Genomic DNA, 22,475 nt, shown 5'->3' with positions numbered 1-22,475 from the left:
CTACTAAGGCGGAGTATCATCACAACCACCCAGTAGCGTTCAGATTTCTTTCACAAGGTGTGTTGTTTTTCTCCACTGAATTAATTATTCTGTGAATGGATAGCTATAACCTGGCATGAAATAGCTATATACTGGGTCCATTAGTATACAATTAACAAAATATTACTTTATAATTTACATGTGAATATTTACTTGAATGTGCAATCAATGGAAGCATTATGTCAGACATCCAGATAGGGCCTACATAATTTCAAACTAAAGCCAGCTGACATTTGGGCAGTTATGCAAGTTGCTACCAATGTTTTCCCACTATTCTCCCACTGCATAACCACCATTATGGTAGGCCTATCTAGCTCAAAATGTGCAGCCTGTTGAGAGGTTAGCAAATAGAAATGACGTTGAAAAAAGTTCAAAGTAATTTTCTTTCAAATTGGTTTTGCTTTATTCCATTACAGGCAGTGAGGGGTGGCGGGGGTTAAATACATTCTCAATCTGGGACAGGAAGGGAAGGGTAGCAAACCAGGTCAACATGGACAAGACATCATTGAATTATTTATCTTTCAACACAGACCAATTTCTAAATCAGTTTTTATCAATTCTGTTAAATTCTGCCAATAATCTGTCATATAGATCTTTCTCACTAAATAGATTCATTTTTTTATACATTTGTACTTTTTCTATATATGTCAATATTGTTATAGATTTGTAATATACCTGTTATCGCAATACAGTTATTTTCTACCTTATTCTATTTTCATTTAATCTATTTTTTTATTTTTTTTACAAAGACAGGAAACAAGACATCTGCATATAAATAATGACACAAAGAAGACAGTGCTGTACATGTCATGGAGAAAAGGTACTGTGGCAACTTCCTATGGTGTTGCTGATATAGCCTACACTGGGCCGTGACCCACTGCAGCAAAGCTATTTCACACTGGTTGCTCAATACTGTGCTGGCAAAGTAGAGACTGCTGTGAGAGCATGGATTTGTGTGGTGTCAAACTGTAATCTGGCCACAGAGTGAGGCCTGTTGAGTGAAACCACAGCAAAGTAATTTCTAAGAGTACAGCTTCTATAGGTCACCACAGTGACCCCTTCAGAATGGCTGTATTGTATTAGAGGTCACTGTAATGACCCCACTTCCTATTATAGAGTCTGTCTCTCTGCCATCACCATGGCAGCTAGTGGAGGCTGCTGAGGGGAGGACGGCTCGTAGTAACGGCTGGAACGGAACAAATGGAATCAAACACATAGAAACTATGTGTTTGATACCATTCCACTAATTCCGCTCCAGCCATTACCACGAGCCCATCCTCCCCAATTAAGGTGCCACCAACCTCCTGTGATGTTGACCCCCATTACCTTTTTCACTTGGACAGAGATATTTCCCCACAGAGATATTCCCTTATTTTGAGAGAGTCGGCTGAAATTAATCAGACTTTCCCAACAACTGAAAGCGAACTCATTGAAAGCAAACCAAACTGTTACAAGAGTAATAATAAGGATAATAATACCATCAATAATAGCAATAATAGTAAGAAACAGTAATAAATAATGTAGTATGTTTGATCCAACCAATACAACCCAACTGATATTAAATATGTTTGCCACATATTTTAGTAAAATGTAGTGAAAGTGGGCACTACAACCCATCCAGTTCAACCCCAATATGCTTGAGATTAACCAGTTTAAAGGGAAACAAAGACTTAGAAGTCATTGACATAATTGTGTACCTCAGCAAGACCCCTTTAAGAGGAATGATCTCCTACAGTGCATATCATGGTTTTTTTAATAGCATAATTGGCTTGGTACAAACAGTTGGAGAGAGACATGTTGTGGGAGATATGTGCCATGGCAGTATTGTAGGGATAGCTTCCTCATTCTCTTCAGGGCGTTTTAACACAGTTTGAACGGGAATAGACTGATTGGCTTTTAAAGGGAGCGATACCAAAATGTATCTTCTTCCTCTCTGAGTTAAACTTGAAACCTGTATCTTTGTTTTGTGTGAGTGTACATTTTGCAGTATTTCACAAACAGAAACAATATCACATCTTATAAATACATTTGGCAATACATTATTTGGCAAAAAGGGGGCAAATTGTGCATTTTGATGTGTGTTAGATGGTCGGCATGTTAGTAAGAGTTGCTGACTGACGAGTGATTTCTGTAAAAAAAATGGATACTACCTTTCTCATGCTATAAAAGACAACCAAAGACCAAACACCACATTCTTAACATTTGTCACAATCACTGTTTTAAGACACATTAATTCTCTATGATCTACACTCCTTCTCTTCCACACTGTCATTTCCTGATAGACCTGAGAAACAAACCATAACGTCTTCTCTCTCTCTTTCCTCTCTATTGTTCAGCATCTGTCTCTTTTTTTTTTACTTTCCTGATATTAAAGATGAATAAGCTGTAGGAGCTGATAAGGGAGGAGGGTACGTTAATTGTGGTTATGTGCCAATGCAAGCCCTACCTAGTGTCTAAGTCCTCCTCATCCCTGTTCAGTTGTCTCCCATTTGATAAAGTCACGTCACTGCATGGCTGTAATGCTACCATGTGTTGATGTGAGTGAGATAGTGTGTGTTGGAATGACAGTCAGTGGTGAGGCTATTCACCCCAAAGCAGCACAGGCCCCTGGCATGCAGACAGAGATTCAAATGTATTATTACAATAGTAGTGAAAATGCTATACACAGCTTTTGACACCTGAAAATGGAACAAGAGTTTTTCATCTCAGTCTTATTCATTATGGTCTGCCATGTCATGTCTTTGTAAGGTACTGTAACAGCATAGCAGATTGCATTCCATCGCATGCATGTTCAGTGATACTTTAATATCAGATAGATGCAGCAACGAAATAAGGAAAGAGGAGAGAGAAAGAGTCATGGAGAGACTGAGTGGGCCACTATACCATAGACGCCAGTGAGTTTTCTTCAGGGTGGGGACAGGGAGTGGAGGTTCGTAGTGAGTGCGTGGGAGGAGGTGCTCCGTCGGCGGGAGAGAGGTCATTGAGCTCACCAGAGGAAGAAAGAGGGAATGAGGGTGAGAGGGAGATGCCAGAGGAAGGGTCAGCAGATCCAGCAAAGGTACGGGGGGGCTTGGGGACCAGGTTAGGCTCCATTGTGGCCCGAGCCAGAAGCTGTGTTTCGTCCCCCCTCTGTTCTTCCCCTGGACCTTCTCCCTGACCATACGACCCCCGACCGGACTCAGACTCCCCGTCAGACAACTCCAGAGGCGGTGAGCCACTGCCATCCAGCCTGAAGAGAGAGTCCAGGTACTGTGCAAACTCCAGCACTGCCTGACTAGGGTTGCCGTTGGACAGCTGGGCTGGAGGAGTGGAGGAGGAGGGCTGTGACTCTCCTGTCTCGGTTTCCCATCCTTCTCCCTCTACTCCCTCCTCCTCCCCATGGCTGATCTGTGGGCTGAGGGGAGCATTAGGGGTGCTGCCCGGGCTGTAAACGCCAGGCATTTGATGGCATGGGGCGGCACAAGGCTCTTTTTGTGTGAAAGGCTGACCTATAACACTCTGGGCCAGTGGTGCTGGGGAGTGGTAGCCGCTGTAGTGCGGAGTGGAAGGGGAGAGGCGCATGGGGTAGTCTGGGGTGGAGCCGGACCCCAGAGGAGTGAAGTAAGGTCCTGCCTCTCCCAGCTCGTGCTCTGGGGTGGCCTGGTAGAGGCAGTCGGCAGCCAGCAGCTCAGTGCGGGAGCTGAGAGAGGGGTTCTCCTCAGGGATGGGTGCATTCATTTGGAAGGGGAGGCACCCCAGCATGGGCGAGCCCCTGAGTGCAGCTGAGGAGCGTCGGGAGTCCAGGCTGTAGAGGGACTCAGCGTCTGACAGGCTCTCCATCACGGCCAGGGGGGCGTGGCGGTCCCTCAGCTCCACAGTAAGGCGCTCCCTGGCCCCCCGCAGAACCACTGGCACTGGGGGAGGGGGGCACTCCGCAAAGCCATCCAGTGATATCTCAGAGCGAGCACAGGAACTGAGAGGAGGAAAGGAGGGGAAGAGGAGGAGAGCAAAGGAAAGGGGGGAGATTGGAGGGAGGAAGGGTGGGGTAACATATTCACCAAATAGAGAAACAATTGTTTTAAAAAATGGGTCCGTCACAAGAGAAACATTATGTAATGAAATCAAAATAGGATAGAAATAAAATGGAGGCAGAAATGGGAAGGGGTCAAAGTAAGAAAAAAGTATAATATGGTAGGAATAATACAAGATGGATGAGAGTAAAGAAAGGGGGGTATTAGAGATAGTAGAGATGACAGAGTGATAGAGGAGAGGGGTTGGAGCACAGAGGTAGGAGAGGGGGATAAATTGTTAAGGTTAGGGTTACACTTCACAATCACTAACAGGACAATAGACTACTTCTGTTCTACAGGGGCTAAATCAGAGGGGGGCGAGGGGGGAACTGTGTACGACCATACGTTTCCACTGATCTGGAGTCAGACCAATGACTGTGGGTCAGAGAGCGAGGAGCGTGCATGGGAGAAAGGTACAGTGGTAGAGTTAATGCTGTCATGCTTTGCTTCTATCTGAACACATAGAAGAACAAACTTTGAAGGTACATTCTTGCAGACTCTTGCACATAACATACAGGCGACTGCCAAAATAAAGGAAACAACAACATAAAGTGTCTTAATAAGGCATTGGGCCACCATGAGCTGCCAGAACAGCTTCAATGCACCTTGGCATAGATTCTACAAGTGTCTGGAACTCTATTGGAGGGATGCAACACCATTCTTCCACGAGAAATTCCATCATTGGCTCTTTTGTTGATGGTGGTGGAAAACACTGTCTCAGGAGCCACTCCAGAATCTCCCATAAGTGTTCAATTGGATTGAGATCTGGTGACAGTCGGCCATGGCATAATTGTTTTCATGCTCATCAACCATTCAGTGGATAGGGGCATTGTCATCCTATGGGGGCAGAGCCATGGTAGCCAAAATATTGTAAAAAATAACAACCTGTACAGCATTTTCATGCATGACCCTAAGCATGATGGGATGTTAATTGCTTAATTAACTCAGGAACCACACGTGTGGAAGCACCTGCTTTCAATATACTTTGAATCCTTAATTTACTCAAGTATTTCCATTATTTTGGCAGTTACCTGTACAAATGCATGAGATTTTGACTATACACAGTCAGTCATACATTTTTCCAATCTCTGCCATGACCCTCCCACAGCTCCACACATATCCCAGTGGACTAACCGAACGCTGCTGTTCCTGCGGTGTTTGGTGGTTGGGGTGGGCTGCTGGGAGGCAGGAGGGGGGGCGGCTGCCATGAAGATGGTCTCTGGGTTCAGGTCCACCTCGGTTGGGCTCACCATTACCTTAGCAGCCGACAGCAGGGCCGTCTTCCCTTTGTTATAGTTCTCCAGCACCTGTCAATAATACGATAGGAGGATGAGCAGTCAATTTACTGCCACCAGCATTGTAGACATTATTGACTGATGATTTAGAGGCTCTGGAAGGACTGAAGAAGAAGAAAGAGGGAGAGCAGTAACAGTGAACAAAGGCTAAGGTGATCAATAAGGAGAATTTAAAGTGCTGTAGAACTGGAATTGCCTGTAATATGTAATTGACATCAGCAAGAACAATGGATTGACAGGTAGGCTAGTACAGGAAAAAGTGAATGTTAAAGATTATTGAAAACAAGGCATTAGAGACAAGTCAACACTGTGTCAAGTGAAGGGAAAGATTAAGGTCAGAAACACTAAGTCCATCCACCCTCATTTGTTTAAGCATGGTACTTGAATACTGAACAAACCTGGACAGCACAGGCAAACACCAAACCCGAGTAGATACCAAAGTCATGCACTATACCCCTGGATACAAATCTCACACAGATTAGACCTTCACCTTCCATGTTGCTGCACAAGTATTCCATAATATGTAGGCCTATGCCAGATGTATGTGTGGTGTGTGTACACCCTAAGTAGGTTATTCATATAAACTGATGAAAAGACAAGAGAGCACAGACAACAGTTACTACATTCATGGTAATCACGTCACCACACAGTTAAATATATTATGTCTTTAATGAGTTAAAACACAAAATGAAAAAAAGCATGATTCAAAAACATACAATATCATTAATACATAAGAAAACATTTGGATCCATGCAATTGTTTTTTAACACATTGTGACATGGAATACAACATTACAATATGAAAATGACAAATGGCTATAATGAAACATGAAAATAAATGATAATGGAGTTAACACTGAACAAACATGCATGGTATTGGTATGAAAGCTATGTGTAACAGGAAGAGATGGACAGAGAAGGATGTGAGTAAAAACAGTTAGCTAAATGATGGGTGTCAATCAGCTTATAAAAAACTAAATGAAGTACAGTACTTTTCTGGATGACTATGGTACATACTGAGAACCAGGCAAAAGCTCAATAAGGCAGCAAGCAGCATGACCTTAATATTTCCATAGCAACAACAATAGAAAAACACATCCCCACCACCCCAGCAGAACCATAGGGGATACAATCTCACATCTGAACAGAAACAAAGCCACCAAGACCAAATACTGTAAAACACATCAGTAGGTGCATCTCTAACAGTGCTCAGAGTGCTCTCCCACCACCCACAGTGCAAAGCAGTACCGGGGCAGTACTGTTCTGCCTCCTTAACGCCATGACCAGTGCTTGACTTGGACTGAAATAGGTGCCGGTAATCATTTTGAGTGCTGGTACTGTTTACATTTAGGTGCAGGAGCTCCACAGTACTTGTGAGCTAGGAAAAGGAGCTCAAGCAGTAGAACATTTGAGGTGCAGGTATTCAGCTCTGGTGAGCTCCTGCCCAAGTCAAGCACTGCCCATGACTAATAGACAAGCACGTCCTCCCTCTTTTTAACAAACACATTGAGATAGAGTATTAAGCCAATTTATCTTTTGACAAATTACATCAATGAATTTAGCATAAACGAGGGCTAGCTTAGTGCTCCATCATCTCACTAATATAAAGTCAACTGGTCTGATTGGTGGGGGGTTATTTCAGGCTGGTCAATATGTACAAGTAGTCATCACTGTCAGGTAACAGGCTACTCTAATCTAATATAAAACCAGACCATTAGAATCTATTTGATATGACAACACGGTCTACAGTAGCCTGGTTGCCGGTCTGTTTGTGCCATCATGCCAACTGTGGGGGAACTGTGGGGGAATCAGAGGACTCAGAGAAGCTTAGCACGTCCTCCTTACTCAGGACACCTTGAGCTGCCAATTAAGAACAGCAGGAGGCCACAAGGAATAATGAGGAGGGGTTAGTGTTGGAGAAATGGGGGTAACCATGGAAACCTCACTGCATCTAGAGAGAAAAGTGTGCGTTAGTAAGTAGGGTGTGTGGTGGTTTCTCAATCAGAACAATTTGAAGCTAGAGCGAAGAGCTAAGAGTAAGACAGGGTTTGTAAGACTGAAGAGGCAGAGGGGGACTGTGAGCTGGAAAGGAGAGGTAGAGGCTGTAACATTACACCAGAGGATTTGGGATAGGTAGTGGGAGGGTGGTGGATGGTGTATTTGAAGAGTCTACTTGGGGGGATGTAGGGGTATTGGATAGTACAGGTTCAGAGTGGGTTGGTGGTAGGGTACTGCAGGGAACACCTGTAAGAGGAGTAGAGGGGGTCCGTCTGTCATGATTGTGGGGGGAAGGGTAGGTCTGTTTGGAGGGTACTTGAGGGGAAGAGAGTGGGTGTGACACAGAGGTGTAGAGGACAAGTCCGTTTTCTGAGTTGAGGGGCCATTCGACAATTGGGAGATAGAGGTTGGTCTATGTGGGAGATAGCGGGTTGGTCTATGTGGGAGATAGCGGGTTGGTCTATGTGGGAGATAGCGGGTTGGTCTATGAGGGAGATAGCGGGTTGGTCTATGAGGGAGATAGCGGGTTGGTCTATGAGGGAGATAGCGGGTTGGTCTATGAGGGAGATAGCGGGTTGGTCTATGTGGGGGGAGGTATTTGATGGTTCAGTGGGGGAAAGACTATCTATAAGAGGAGGGGTAGAGTGAAGCTGTGTTTGGGGAACAGATGGGGTATCGGTAAGAGGGGGGGTAGATGGCAGCTCTATTTTGGGGGTAGAGGGACAATCTGAAAGAGAAGAGGGAGAGGAAAGGTCTTTGTGGGTATCAGAAGATGTATTTGAAAGAGGAGAGAAACAGAGTGGGTCTTTCTTGGTATCAGAAGAGCTATCTGAAAGAGGAGAGGTAGAGAGTGAGTCTTTGTGGGTGTTAGAGGAGGTATCTGAAAGCAGAGGGGTAGAGGGCAGCTCTGTTTCAGAGGTTATGACCACCACAGTGCTGGCTGGTTGGCCCTCATCCTCCATCTCCACTGGCTCTGCCTCTGCCTGCTCAGAACTGAGACCAAATGGTTCCAGTACCTGCAGAGACATCATAAGTATCACACAGACATACAAACACACCACTGCAGTTTCAATCACACAACACCATGCTTACACCAATACCCCCCACACAGCAGACATACTCCAACACTAATGCAGTTCCATCAGAGGAACCTCAGTATAGCCTAAGCATGTAGTGCCTATGGAGCAGACCAGACACAACATCCAGCACACCGTCAGTGAACAGCACCTTCCCCAGCTACAGCACTAGAGCAGCACAAGAAAACATGAGGTTAGTTCTAACTATTAATTGAAAACATACAATTGTTAGGAAAGCTTTTACAGACAGAAACCCACAAAAACATCCATACATAGAACATTCATCCAGTGTCGTCACCTGCCAACTCAGAGTATGAATGATGTTTGATTCATTGATATTTCCCTCAGTGCATTTCACCAGTGCCCCGCTACCTTATTCTGTCACCTTCTCCAACAGAGCATCTCATTTTATCTACAGGAAACCTCCACTCATCCCATCCAACACCCAAAGGAAACCCAGACAGACATGTACAGTGTATATATTATATCCACAGACCTTGTTGAGTCCCTCCATCACCATGTGAGGCATGTGCTCATTTAGCATGGCAGGGGAGATGATAACCTCGTTGAAAGACTTGTTATCCCCCCAGAGAGCTGAGTAGGTGGGCTCCTCCTGTCCACAGCTACACACAGAGGGGGGGGGGGGGGGGGGTCGGAGAAGTGTCAGCTAAATTATATACGCAGCAAAATGATGTATGCATGCACATTTATACCAGTAGTAATGTCTGAGTAAAGCCAGCCTTTTCCCTAGTACAGTTTCTTTCCAATCAGAGTAAAACATATCACACTAGATGTGTACTAAACTGATTGGTAGTATACACAGAATACAGTCTTCAGATGCGCCCCCAACATCAGTCAAATGGTGGTGAGGTCTGATCTTCCACTAGTGCCACGCAGTACCTTTCTAGACAATGTTCCGGACGGTAACTATAGATGTGGCGGATGTACCCAGTGTAACTTCACAAACAAATGTACAATGTTCAATCACCCTATCATGGGAAAGGGCATTAAGATTAAGGGCATCATTACATGTTGTTTCACAAAAAATGTGATATACCTGATGAAGTGTATTTGTGGTCTATGCTATGTAGCTAAAACAAAAGGAGCTCTGAAAACAAGGACAGCAGAACACAGGAGTAATATCAGGACCCTTGACCAGAGAAACCCTGTGGCTGTGCATTTCATGGAGGCTCGTCACAACATTAGCTCTTTGAGATACATTGGCATCGAACATGTTAAGACTCCTAGGTGGGGCAGACATACTGATAATCTATTATTGAGAAGAGAATTGTATTGGATTCACCGTTTGTGTACCATGTCTCCTAGAGGTCTGAACCAAGAGTTTGATATCAGACCATTTCCTACATGAATATGTCACTTTACTTAGATTTTTCTTGCCTTCCAGGTTACCCACTTGGTCATTTTGTAAATATATATTATTTTCTGGAACCACTACATGTACCCATCTCATTGTTATTAAATTATTAGAGATACACAAAAATGTTTTTTGCACCCACCATGCGTCATGTGAGGTGAAATCTGTATATTTTGGGATGTGAGCACTCAGTTTGTTTGACCTGACGAAGATCAGTTTCGGATCGAAACGTTCTCAATAAAGTGGTGAATTGGGAGCTTTAACAGTGTGCGGGCCTTCTTGTTCTATACTAGTATTCTTTATTAGCCCAGCACCTATGTTTTTAAGGATAACCACAAACTTTTCTATGAATGCACATTTATATCAAAAGTAATGTCTGAGTAAAGCCAGCCTTTTCCCTAGTACAGTTTATTTCCAATCAGCGTGAAACATATCACACTAGAGGTGTACTAAACTGATTGGTAGTATACACTGCCCTCACCCACCTGGACAAAAGGAATGCATATGTGAGGATGCTGTTCATCGACTACAGTTCGGCCTTCAATACCACTAAGCTCACCACAAAGCTCTCAGCCCTGGGACTGAACTCCTCCCTATGCAACTGGGTCCTGGACTTCCTGACGGGCCGCTCCAGGTGGTGAAGCTAGGCAACATCACCTCCTTCACACTGATCCTCAACACGGGAACCCCACATGGGTGCGTCCTCAGTCCTCTCCTGTTTACCCACGGCTGCGTGGCCTCACACAGTTCCAACTCCATCATCAAGTTCACTGACGACACAACAGTAGTAGGCCTGATTACCAACAAAGACGAGACGGCCTACAGAGAGGAGGTAGTTATTCTGACGGCATGGTGCCAGGTAAACAACCTCTCCCTCAACGTCAGCAAATCAAAGGAGCTGATTGTGGACTTCAGGAGGAACCAGGCTGGGCACGCTCCCATCCTCATCAACGGGGCCACCGTGGAGAAGGTCAAAAACATAAAGTTCCTCTGCGTAAACATCTCCAAGGTGCTGAAATGGTCAAACCACACGGACACCGTGGTGAAGAAGGCACGACAGCGACTCTTCAAATTCAGGAGGCTGAAGAAATTTGGACTGTCCCCGAGGGCCCTCAAAGTGTTCTACAGGAGCACCAGAGAGCATACTGTCAGGCTGTATCACAGCCTGGTACGGCAACTCCACCTCCGCTGACCGCAAGGCTCTACAGAGGGTGGTATGCTCAGCCGAACGCACCATCGGATGCACACTGACTGCCCTCCAGGATACCTAAAACACAAGGTGTCGCAGGAAGGCCAAGACGATCATCAGGGACCTCAGCCACTCGAGCCACTGCCTGTTCTCCTCGATTTCATCACTCCGACGCGGGCAATATAGGATCATCATGGCAAAAACTGTCAGACTGACCAATAGCTTCTACCCCCTGATCATCAAGCTGCTGAACAGCCACCACTAGTCAGCTACCTACTCCCCCTGTCCCACTCCTGCCCCCCGGACTTCCTACCCCCCGCGGACATTTTACCTCCCCCTCAATGGACATTTATCCACCTGCCCCTCCCTCCCCTGCACCCCCTCAACCCCCAATGGACATTTATCCACCCGCCCCTCCCTCCCCTGCACCCCCTCAACCCCCAATGGACATTTCTCCACCCGCCCCTCCCTCCCCTGCACCCCCTCAACCCCCAATGGACATTTATCCTTGTTACTCACTCGTCACTCTATGGACAAGTATCCTTGTTTAAACACTTCTAACTGCAGCAGCTGTATAGAATTTAAAACTAGCTGTAAATATGTGTATATATATACAGTATATGCTATCCTGTGATCTTTTTCCATTCCATTATTTTACTTTTTATTACTACTATATAGTATTACTACTATTATTATTTGTGTTATTGTTTCACCCACTTCTCTTTGAGCCGCATTGTTGGTCAAAGAGGATTCCACTGTACCCTGAAATTACATCTGCAACCCTGTGCATGTGACTAATAAACTTTATTGTGCCATCATTGTAATACCAGGCCTCTTACCATGTCTCTAAGGGGTGGTTGTGGACCACGTGGATGACCTTGCCCGGGGGGTAGAGGGGGGTGGAGGCTGACAGGGCGATGCTGAGATCACTGGGGTGCAGCCAGAGACGGGTGCTGGGGGGCACGGGGGCCGCCTGGGGCTGGGGGCCGTCGTCCACAGGCAGCTCGGACTTAGGAATGCACTTAGTGCCCCCTGCAATGATCCTCCACTGGCAGAGAGATATCAGCAGTTACAACCTATACTGATAGCGGTTAGAGCATAGTGTTGATGCTTCATTTCTGTAGAATATATATGGAGCTTGATCACACACACACTTTGCTATCTTATTAGAAATAAATGCGCTACCTTTGGCTTGTCGCTCTTCTGTAAAACTTCCAGCAGGTGGCGCCGAAACCCCTCCAGCTGAGAGAGACCAATCCTATGAGAGACAAGCAGCAGAGAAATGAGTACAACTGTACACCATGACAGATATGATACTTGAGATCGAAGGGGTTTCTACATAGATGGCATACCTTGGGACAAGGTCCTTTCCCAAAACGACAGAGGTGACAAACTCTTTGGAGTACTCCATGGCATCCTCACTGTAGAAACAACAAGACGAGAAGAAGAATGTCAGAGACACAAAAAGAGAAAGAGGATGTGAAAAAAGGAAGGGTGGGTCAGAAGAACAATGTGTTTGTCTAGTAAGAATGTGGTGTACTCTTCTCCTTCCCCGATCTCTTTCCCTCCGTCACCACTGAAATTTTTGCTGCTGAATTTCCAACCAGATTTTTTCCACACACAAAAATCACAACAGTCTGATCTCATTCCATCTGGCTAAATAATTCAACGTCTCCCCACAGCAAACGTCGATGTGTAGAGGCATCAAGGCCCGCGATGAGTTGCCCTTCGATAAAAAGCATCCAAGATCTCGACATCGGTGTCATAAAAGGGAATACATTTATATCGGATCTAATCAATATCAATAGAGATCAGAGACAAATGGGCTAGATCAAGAGTCACGACTGACAAATATGAAGAAAAGAGATCTCAGCACAGAAATCCCTGGTGTATACGGAGATGGTGCTTCTGAGTTCCCTGCTTTATGCTATAGCCTAGAAACTGGAGGACTTGACAAAAGGCCTCTACCTCATTTGATCAGCACAGATAGTCTAGAACCAGTTCTAACCACAAATTACCTAATCTCAGAACAGCACTGGACTGGCAGAGCACTGGAACATGTCATATGTTCACACACAACCTCTTTCACCATGATTTACATTGCAAATCCAGTTTGAGGGGACTGAAAGACACACATGGACATGTTACACAGTGATCTTATGACTGGTGAAGGCTGGACGTTTCAGTGTGCGAGTTTTGTATACTATAGGTCATTTCTTTCCCAATGCAATTCCAGGCTGTATAAGCAATGGGATATGGATGTCTGATGCAAAGTTCTTGATCCGAGTAGGTCTTGGTGCTTCCTGTCCTGTTGCAATAGCTACAAGTGGCTACAAGCAATGGGCCGAGCAACTACATCTACCGTATAGTTTGATGACAATGATGAAGGCCGTAGTTACCTCAGAAGGCCACCTGGTGGAGAGTAGGAGTAGCACTGCAGTGTGGGGTACAGGGGGCGGAGCAGGAAGGAAAGGATGGCTGCAGTACCAGCACCAAGGGAGTGTCCCACTATAACCAGGCCGTAGTGCATGGTTCCCTTACCCTGAGAAAAACCTTAGGATTAGACTTGTATATACACACGCACACCCTTCAACAAAATCTTATATTTATTCTAATGCTCTGTTCCCATGAAAGTGTTAGTTATGCAAACATGTATTACATTTCAACCAATATACACAAATCCTTTCTACACAGATTAGGATTATACTTGTATACACGCACACCCTTCAACAAAATCTTATATTTTCTTCTAAGGCTCTGTTCCCATGAAAGTGTTAGTTATTCAAACATATTACATTTCAACCAATATACACAAATCCTTTCTAACACACTCCACACAGAGACATATCCACATATTCATCACTCATGTACCAAGTCTCTCCCAAAGGCTTGTGACAAGATCATTTCCTGCTCCAGTTTCTTCTTAATGTACTCTGCTGAGTAAACCATCCCCTGAGACAGGAAGATAAGAAGGGAGGGAATAGGGGAGAGAGAGAGAGAGAGGGAGAGGCAGACTGTTACATTCCATTAATCTTTGCTTCTCTTCCGCCTCTTCATTCAGTTATTTTAATATCCACTCATTTTACATCTATGAACCATTCCACTTTTGAGAGGTGAAATGGCCCCTGTGCTTTGGGAGCACATTAGACTAATATATCTTGGGGATGGCTTGTAACAGAGGGTGAAGAGACACCCAAGGGAACCTCTGATTGGACTAGGTTTGGCTGGGTGAATGTGAGTGCATTCTGACCTTGTGGCCCAACCAGTTTCCATGCTGCTCCTCCACTGGCAGACGCTCAGAGTCCCCTGTGAGATCAGTCAGGGCATCCTAACACACACACACACACACACACACACAAAACATGTTCTGATACTATTACATGCACTTAAATATATTCTCTGGTACTTTTCTATACTTTTTAGCCACTAGTTCTGAAAGTAGCACTCATGAGCCAAAGGTGGTCCCCAAAAACTGCGTACTACTTCACATATGTGCAGATATGTGCACCACGTCATTGCTCGCTCTCTCTCCCTACAACCTCATTGGATAACACTGGGCAGGCCTCTGCTAGCGGTCACGCAGCGGCAGGTAGCCTAGTGGTTAGATCGTTGGGACAGTAATCGAAAAGTAACTTGTTTGAATCCCAAGAAAAATCTGCTGTTCTGCCCTTGAGCAAGGCAGATGTCAATTAAGGCAGCCAGGACTCTGATTCAGAGGGGTTGGGTTAAATGCGGAAGACTCATTTCGGTTGAATGCATTCAGTTGTACAACTGACTAGGTATCCCCTTTCCCTTTCAAATGTGAGGGGCTGAACTTATTGGCCAGAACTCGAATTGCTAGGGGGCTGGGCTACATTGGGGGAAATGTCGAGAAAATGGCATGGCACAGCTTCAAGAAAACAGTCGCTTTCAAACTAGGGATTTCCTGGCTAATTGAGGTAAGACTGTAATTCTGCTCATAGATTATGCATGTATAAACTACACATTGACACATCTAGCCCATAGCAGGAGGTTTAAAAAATACTTTCTTAGTTGCCAAAGTACTGGAGCATGTCTTTAAGTGGAGGAGGTGAAAACAAAAGATGAAAGACAGGAGAGATAGAGTGTGTGTGTGTGAGTGAGAGAGAGAGAGAGAGAATGGGCTCCATTTCCTCAAGTAAAGAAAAAACTATTTTGCTGTGAGAAAATTAACCGTGCCATTTTAAATAGATGGGTTGACACATGATCAAGGGGAGTTCTGAACACTGCTAGCAAGTGCAACACATTTTCTTCCTGCTCCAGATAAATAATAGTCTCCTTTCCATGGACACTGTTAAAGAAATCGTGCTGCGGAGTATAGTGATTTTACAGTACTTCCTGCACAGTTCAGTGCTGTTTTTCGTGAGCAAATTTGAGCCAAGAGAATGCTTAGCCAACAAGAGAGGGGGTGTGGGAGTTCAGTTGAAAATGGAAAGATTCTATGTCATAGAACTGCGAGGAATTTAACTGCACTGAAAGTTGTTGTACTGCATAACATTTTATTGTGCTCCATGATTGACTTACATGGACTTAGGTGACTATCTGGTAATTCACTTACATCTCAAATAGCACCTTTTGACCTATATAGTGGACTGTGTAGGTTGTTGCAGTCTTTTTGGGAGATGCAATCACCCTCTCTCTTTTTTTAAACACTACATGCACAACTTTTGACCAGAAGCTCTTGTCAAAAGTGTTGCAATATATAGGGAATAGGTTGCCATTTGGTACATAACCATGGTAGTTAGATTACTCTCTGGTCAGTCACTTGTGAGTCATTGGTTTGTCACTGTGTCACAGTGTGTGGTGTCTTACTTTGGGGGACAGGGTTCCTCGAATGCTGATGACAACTTTCTTTTTCCCGTGATCCACAGCCACAAAGAAAGGTGTCTCGTAAACCTATGAAGGGGAGAGAGAGCATAGTGAGAGAGGTAGCAGCTAAATCTATTTCTTTTAGTTACACACATCAATCAAAGACATCGCAGATGAAACAGCCAAGGACTATAATGATGACTTCCATCATGGAGTGTCCTGGCCTAACTCTCTGTGATGCGAGTCTGCAGACTCCAGACCCTCCACTCTCCTGCTAGCTAGCCTGCATGGTGTGTCTGCAGACTCCAGACCCTCCACTCTCCTGCTAGCTAGCCTGCATGGTGTGTCTGCAGACTCCAGACCCTCCACTCTCCTGCTAGCTAGCCTGCATGGTGTGTCTGCAGACTCCAGACCCTCCACTCTCCTGCTAGCTAGCCTGCATGGTGTGTCTGCAGACTCCAGACCCTCCACTCTCCTGCTAGCTAGCCTGCATGGTGTGTCTGCAGACTCCAGACCCTCCACTCTCCTGCTAGCTAGCCTGCATGGTGTGTCTGCAGACTCCAGACCCTCCACTCTCCTGCTAGCTAGCCTGCATGGTGTGTCTGCAGACTCCAGACCCTCCACTCTCCTGCTAGCTAGCCTGCATGGTGTGTCTGCAGACTCCAGACCCTCCACTCTCCTGCTAGCTAGCCTGCATGGTGTGTCTGCAGACTCCAGACCCTCCACTCTCCTGCTAGCTAGCCTGCATGGTGTGTCTGCAGACTCCAGACCCTCCACTCTCCTGCTAGCTAGCCTGCATGGTGTGTCTGCAGACTCCAGACCCTCCACTCTCCTGCTAGCTAGCCTGCATGGTGTGTCTGCAGACTCCAGACCCTCCACTCTCCTGCTAGCTAGCCTGCATGGTGTGCTTTAATGGATGGAAAGTCAGACTTGGCCCAGTTAACAGAGAAGTCTGCTTTACAAATCAGTGTGTTTTGAGTGCTCTCTTTCTCGCTATGGCAACTTCCCTCTGCAAACGGAAAATAATTAACAGGTGTAATATTTTGTATGTGATTGGGATATTTGTCCAGCCAGCCAATTGGCAGTGTGATTTACTTCCCTTGGTACAGAGCAATGCAATATTTAAGCAATAAGGCCAAAGGGGGTGTGGTATATGGCCAATATACCACGGCTAAGGGCTGATCTTAGCATGACGCAACACGGAGTGCCTGGATACAGCCCTTAGCCGTGGTATATTGGCCATATACCACAAACCCCTAAGGTGTCTTATTGCTATTATAAACTGGTTACCAACGTAAATTAGAGCAGTAAAAATAAATGTTTTGTCACTTATACCTGTGGTATACGGTCTGATATACCACGGCTGTCAACCAATCAGCATTAAGGGCTCGAAACCACCCAGTTTATAAAAGGTGTTATATTACATCTATTATTGGGGGGCACTAAGTGCAATATATCATCAAGGAGTCATTAAGAGAAACAATTCCAAGGAGAGGGATTCAGAAAATGTCTGCCTGACAGACAATATGAGAAATCATACACTTGTTCATCTGTACAGTGAAAATTGCTTCTACGAACACTCAATGTTGTATCTGCTGTATTCTAGTCATGCCTTGTAATTGTCCAGACTGACGCCTGACCCCTAAGTCGGTCACCCTTCCGTTGGGTACTCTACTCACCGCGTCGTGCCAGGATGTGTAGACAACGTGGACCTGCTTCAGCTCTCTGTCCAGGAAGTGGCGGCGGATAGCCAGGACGTTACAGCCACAACAGTTATCCTCCTCCACCGTCACTGTCTGGGACAGCCTAGAGCCAGACCCTGATGTACAGCTGAGAGAGAGATGGAGAGAGAGAGAGTAGAGGACAGACACACAGAGATGAGGGAAATAAAGAGAGGAAGAGAGAGAGCGAGAAAGGGGAGAGATGGAGAGAGATTACTTCAATAGGTCCTTAGATTGAGTGTGTGAGTCTAAAACACAAACATATCTGTGTGATTCACTGTATTTAGGTATTTGTATCACTAGTCAAGTGGTTAGTGCGTGGTTCAGTGTTTTGTCTGAACAGTGGAGTGGAACACGCTGTGTGTCAGTGCTCCATTGTTTACCCACTGTGTCAGAGAGTGGGGTCTGACCAGAGTGTTATTGTCCCAGTGGATTACCACTTTGTCAATGCTGATGAATGTGAAATGTGAAACCGGTGTAAGTGCATGGGATGGGAGGCGGGGAGCCCGCCAGGGAGGCAGGCAGACTTACTGGCAGGAGCTGGCCAGGCGGCACAGCCCACACGCAGGCTTCCTCATCAGGTACATGGGCCAGCCGTACGCGGCCAGGGCAAACAGCATGTAGTAACAGACCTCCTTGTACATGCCCATCTCCGTCTGAGGGACACACACACACAATGTTAAAAATACATCCACAAACAGAGAGACAGAGGCTACACTGCTGCCTTAGAGGTTCAATATAAATCCACGAACACAAACTCACCGAGTTCTTAAGGTCCAGGTATTTGGTGTTGCGAGTTACAGGCATTCCAGATAAGAAGGCTAAAATGTCATTGTTGGCCTGAGGGAGAAAAACAACACACGTCACACAATTTCACATATTGGAATATACAGTACTAGTAAGACTACAGTACCAGTCAATAGTTTGGACACACCTACTCATTCCAGGGTTTTTCTTTATTTTTACTATTTTCTACATTGTAGAATAATAGTGAAGACATCAAAACTATGAAATAACACACCTGGAATCATGTAGTAACCAAAAAATGTGTTAAATCAAAATATATTTTATATTTCAGATTTTTCAAAGTAGCCACCCTTTCCCTTGATGACAGCTCTGCACACTTCTCTCAACCAGCTTCACGAGAAATGCTTTTCCAACAGTCTTGAAGGAGTTCCCACATATGCTGAGCACTTGTTGGCTGCTTTTCCTTCATTCTGCAGTCCAGCTCATCCCAAACCATCTCAATTGGGTTGAGGTCGGGTGATTGTGGAGGCCAGGTCATCTGATGCAGCACTCCATCACTCTCCTTGGTCAAATAGCCCTTACACAGCCTGGAGGTGTGTTTTGGGTCATTGTCCTGTTGAAAAACAAATGATAGTCCCACTAAGAGCAAATCAGATGGGATGGCGTATCGCTGCAGAATGCTGTGGTAGCCATGCTGGTTAAGTGTGCCTTGAATTCTAAATAAATCACAGACAGTGTCACCAGCAAAGCACCCCCACATCATCACACCTCCTCCTTCATGCTTTACGGTGGGACCACACATGCGGCGATCATCCGTTCACCTACTCTGCGCCTCACAAAACACGGCGGTTGGAACCAAAAATCTCAAATTTTGACTCATCAGACCAGAAGGACAGATTTCCACCGGTCTAATGTCCATTGCTTGTGTTTCTTGGCCCAAGCAAGTCTCTTCTTCTTATTGGTGTCCTTTAGTAGTGGGTTCTTTGCAGCAATTCAACCATGAAGGCCTGATTCACACAGTCCCCTCTGAACAGTTGATGTTGAGATATGTCTGTTACTTGAACTCTGAAGCATTTATTTGGGCTGCAATCTGAGGTGCAGTTAACTCTAATGAACTTATCCTCTGCAGCAGAGGTAACGCTGGGTCTTCCTTTCCTGTGGCGATCCTCATGAGAGCCAGTTTCATTATAGCGCTTGATGGTTGTTGCGACTGCACTTGAAGAACATTTTCCGGATTGACTGACCTTCATGTCTTAAAGTAATAATGGACTGTTGTTTCTCTTTGCTTATTTGAGCTGTTCTTGCCATAGTATGGACTTGGTCTTTTACCAAATAGGGCTTATCTTCTGTATACCACCCCTACCTTGTCACAACACAACTGATTGGCTCAAATGCATTAAGAAGGAAGGAAATTCCACAAATTAACAAGGCACGTCTGTTCATTGAAATGCATTCCAGGTGACTACCTTATGAAGCTGGTTGAGAGAATGGCAAGAGTGTGCAAAGCTGTCATCAAGGCAAAGGGTGGCAACTTTGAAGAATCTCAAATATATTTTGATTTGTTTAACACTTTTTTGGTTACTACACGATTCCATATGTGTTATTTCATAGTTTTGATGTCTTCACTATTATTCTACAATGTAGAAAAAAGTAAGAAATAAAGAAAAACCTTGGAATGAGTAGGTGTGTCCAAACTTTTGACAGGTACTGTATGTCAAACACAAAACACACACAGGCCCTCCTACTCTGTCACCATTTTACCTTCCCCCCATCCCTCGCTCTCTCTCTCCACACTGGTCCCCATCCCCTGTTACCTGGTCCAGAATGGCACCTCTGTTGGACCTCTGTCTCTGGCGAAGCAGCACCAGGCCAGCTATGATGTCACTAGGCACAATGTCCAGATCTCGGAAGAACTCTGCAAACAGGCTGGCCACCTCAGAATACGCATCCTAACAGGAGAGGAAAGATAGAGGTTGAACCATGAATAACCACAAGAACAGATCCTAACCAAAACCGTTGATTATCACTGAATAGCTTGTATCATATAGGAAGTTGAGCGATAGATAGAGGAACATTAATTCTATTTCACTCACAGACTGTGTGTCCTGGGCTCGGGTGCAACACATGAAGAACTTCAGTCTCCTGCTCCAGCTGCTGGCTTGGCCCTCCTCTAGCCTGTGTCTGAGGAATGGAGGCACGGCAGGATGGTTACCTTAGTGTGCTGTGCTGGGTGTGGTCAGGGTAGGGCAGAGAGGGTAGTAATGTGTAGGGCAGAGGGTACCAACCTGAGGGTGTAGGTGGTATACTCTGTAGAGATGGTAGTGTGTAGGGCAGAAGGTACCAACCTGAGGGTTTAGAGATGGTAGTGTGTAGGGCAGATCGTACCAACCTAAGGGTGTACAGATGATAGTATGCAGGGAAGAGGGTACCAACCTGAGGGTGTAGGTGGTGAGGTTGCGTTGGCGTCGCCGGGTGGCTTTCAGTTTGACAAAGGTGCGTCCCGTGGGGTCAAAGGTACACATGAGGGTGAAACACACGCTGAAGATCACCAGCCAATTGCACACCACAATCCCTGGGGGAGACAGGGTGAAGACAGGATAGTTTTGATACATTGTGTTCTTGATAACGAACCACGCAAGAGTGTAGGAAAAGCTACACATGCTCGTGCCTTTCTACTCCATTACTTTGTTATACAAGTCCGTCCTTGTTCTCTTTGAAGATTACTCTAGTCTCCAACATGCTTCTTCTATTGATTGCTGCTCCGTCTCTAACTCACCCAAAGCAAGGTTCTTGGCAGTGACATCAGAGCATGGTTGGTAGTATTGGAAAAGCCAGGCGATCCCCACGACTGCATATACCAACTCCACCAACAGGATGGCTGACAGAGAGAAAGCAGAGAGGGGAGTGAAACACAGGGAAACAACATTACTCAATATTGTGAAATTAGACAGGATATTATGAGAACAGGTGGAGTATATTTTAAGTGTGACTATATATAGTGTGTTTGTGATAACATGCTGGTGTGTCTTACCTAGTCGTATGTAGAGGACATACTGCACAGCTTCTCTGGGCTGTGTATAGAGGATGCTGCCTCTCATACTCAGCCACATGATGGCGCTCTCACAGATCAGGCAGCTGACCAGGATGCCCAGGTACCCCCGACCATGGTCCACCAGGGTGACTGAGCAGGATTGGTCCGAGCCATAGGGCAGGCCGAACAGAACCACAGACAGAACCACCAGCCTGGCAGGGGAGGGGGAGAGAGGGGCATGCCACAACATTTTTGGGGGTAAGAATTTCATCTCATATACAGCTTCAAACTTTTCGCTTGGTGCGGGGACTCCTGACCGCAACAGACAGACACAGGAACATACACTCAGAGAGAAACATCCAAACGCAGTACTCACCAGACGCAGTGTAGTAGAAAGAGGAAGAGGGCGGGCAGCACTAGGTCATCACTGCCAACTGACCAGCGCCGCCGAAACATCACCATACCCGGCATCACTGCCCTGTGACGGAGAGAGGAAGAAAACAGCAGGTTACGACACATATCTTTACAACCTCGAACAAAAGAGTGCTTCAAATAGTTAACACACCCTTGGCTTTAACACACCTTGCCCACATTACCCAGCATCGCTGCCCTCAGTGAAAGGAAGAGGAAGAGAGGGTGAGGAATAAAAAAACGCACACACACACACACACACACACACACACAGTGTCCTCATCATGGTGTGATCAAAAGGCCAGACCCTCTTTCCCCACTGACCAGCTTTCATAATAGCCAAGACTTCCTCAAAGCTGAACTGCAGACTATAGCAGCACTATCAGTACGCTCTCAGTTTCTCCTCGCAATTGAAGCTCTCCAGATGGAAAGAGAGAGGTGAAATGGAAATATGGAGGGAGAGAGAGCGTGAAAGAGGGGGGAGGGAGGGAGGGAGACAGTGGGTTAATGGCTAAGATAGATTATGTGGACCACATAATGAGTGAGGGTGTGAGAGAGGACTTGTTTTGATGGGTCTGTTTTTACCATATACTCTGGCAATGTGAACACCACTTTTCATTCTTCCCTTCCCTTTATCCAAAAGAGCAGTCTAAAACAAGTCAAAAGGTGCCTTAGGCCTAGATTGAATTGAAGCTAAAGAGAGGAGGGCGAGCGTGAG

At 45.6% G+C, this 22,475-nt stretch overlaps 1 protein-coding gene across 1 annotated transcript in view; it reads right to left on the bottom strand.

Annotated features, from left to right (window-relative positions):
- Nucleotides 1-1,385: 1,385 nt before the first annotated feature.
- Nucleotides 1,386-22,475, bottom strand: part of LOC311111942 (diacylglycerol lipase-alpha-like) — a 35,066-nt gene continuing 13,976 nt past the window's right edge. Inside the window, exons 3-21 of the mRNA XM_084154876.1 lie at nucleotides 21,723-21,824; nucleotides 21,347-21,558; nucleotides 21,092-21,193; nucleotides 20,749-20,887; nucleotides 20,409-20,496; nucleotides 20,130-20,264; nucleotides 18,331-18,408; nucleotides 18,100-18,224; nucleotides 17,527-17,677; nucleotides 15,851-15,934; nucleotides 14,271-14,348; nucleotides 13,892-13,972; nucleotides 13,420-13,562; nucleotides 12,373-12,441; nucleotides 12,206-12,278; nucleotides 11,860-12,068; nucleotides 8,953-9,079; nucleotides 5,223-5,395; nucleotides 1,386-3,991 (exon numbers count right to left, since the gene is read on the bottom strand). Coding sequence (XP_084011002.1) covers nucleotides 2,917-3,991; nucleotides 5,223-5,395; nucleotides 8,953-9,079; nucleotides 11,860-12,068; nucleotides 12,206-12,278; nucleotides 12,373-12,441; nucleotides 13,420-13,562; nucleotides 13,892-13,972; nucleotides 14,271-14,348; nucleotides 15,851-15,934; nucleotides 17,527-17,677; nucleotides 18,100-18,224; nucleotides 18,331-18,408; nucleotides 20,130-20,264; nucleotides 20,409-20,496; nucleotides 20,749-20,887; nucleotides 21,092-21,193; nucleotides 21,347-21,558; nucleotides 21,723-21,817 — 3,237 coding nt within the window. The 5' untranslated portion in view covers nucleotides 21,818-21,824 and the 3' untranslated portion in view covers nucleotides 1,386-2,916. The remainder of the gene's footprint in view (nucleotides 3,992-5,222; nucleotides 5,396-8,952; nucleotides 9,080-11,859; nucleotides 12,069-12,205; nucleotides 12,279-12,372; nucleotides 12,442-13,419; nucleotides 13,563-13,891; nucleotides 13,973-14,270; nucleotides 14,349-15,850; nucleotides 15,935-17,526; nucleotides 17,678-18,099; nucleotides 18,225-18,330; nucleotides 18,409-20,129; nucleotides 20,265-20,408; nucleotides 20,497-20,748; nucleotides 20,888-21,091; nucleotides 21,194-21,346; nucleotides 21,559-21,722; nucleotides 21,825-22,475) is intronic.

Source organism: Coregonus lavaretus (genome assembly GCF_964263955.1).
Source record: "Coregonus lavaretus genome assembly, chromosome: 37".
NCBI lineage: Eukaryota > Metazoa > Chordata > Actinopteri > Salmoniformes > Salmonidae > Coregonus > Coregonus lavaretus.
The sequence above is the reverse complement of the archived record's forward strand: the minus strand, read 5'-3'. Positions and strand labels throughout refer to the sequence as shown.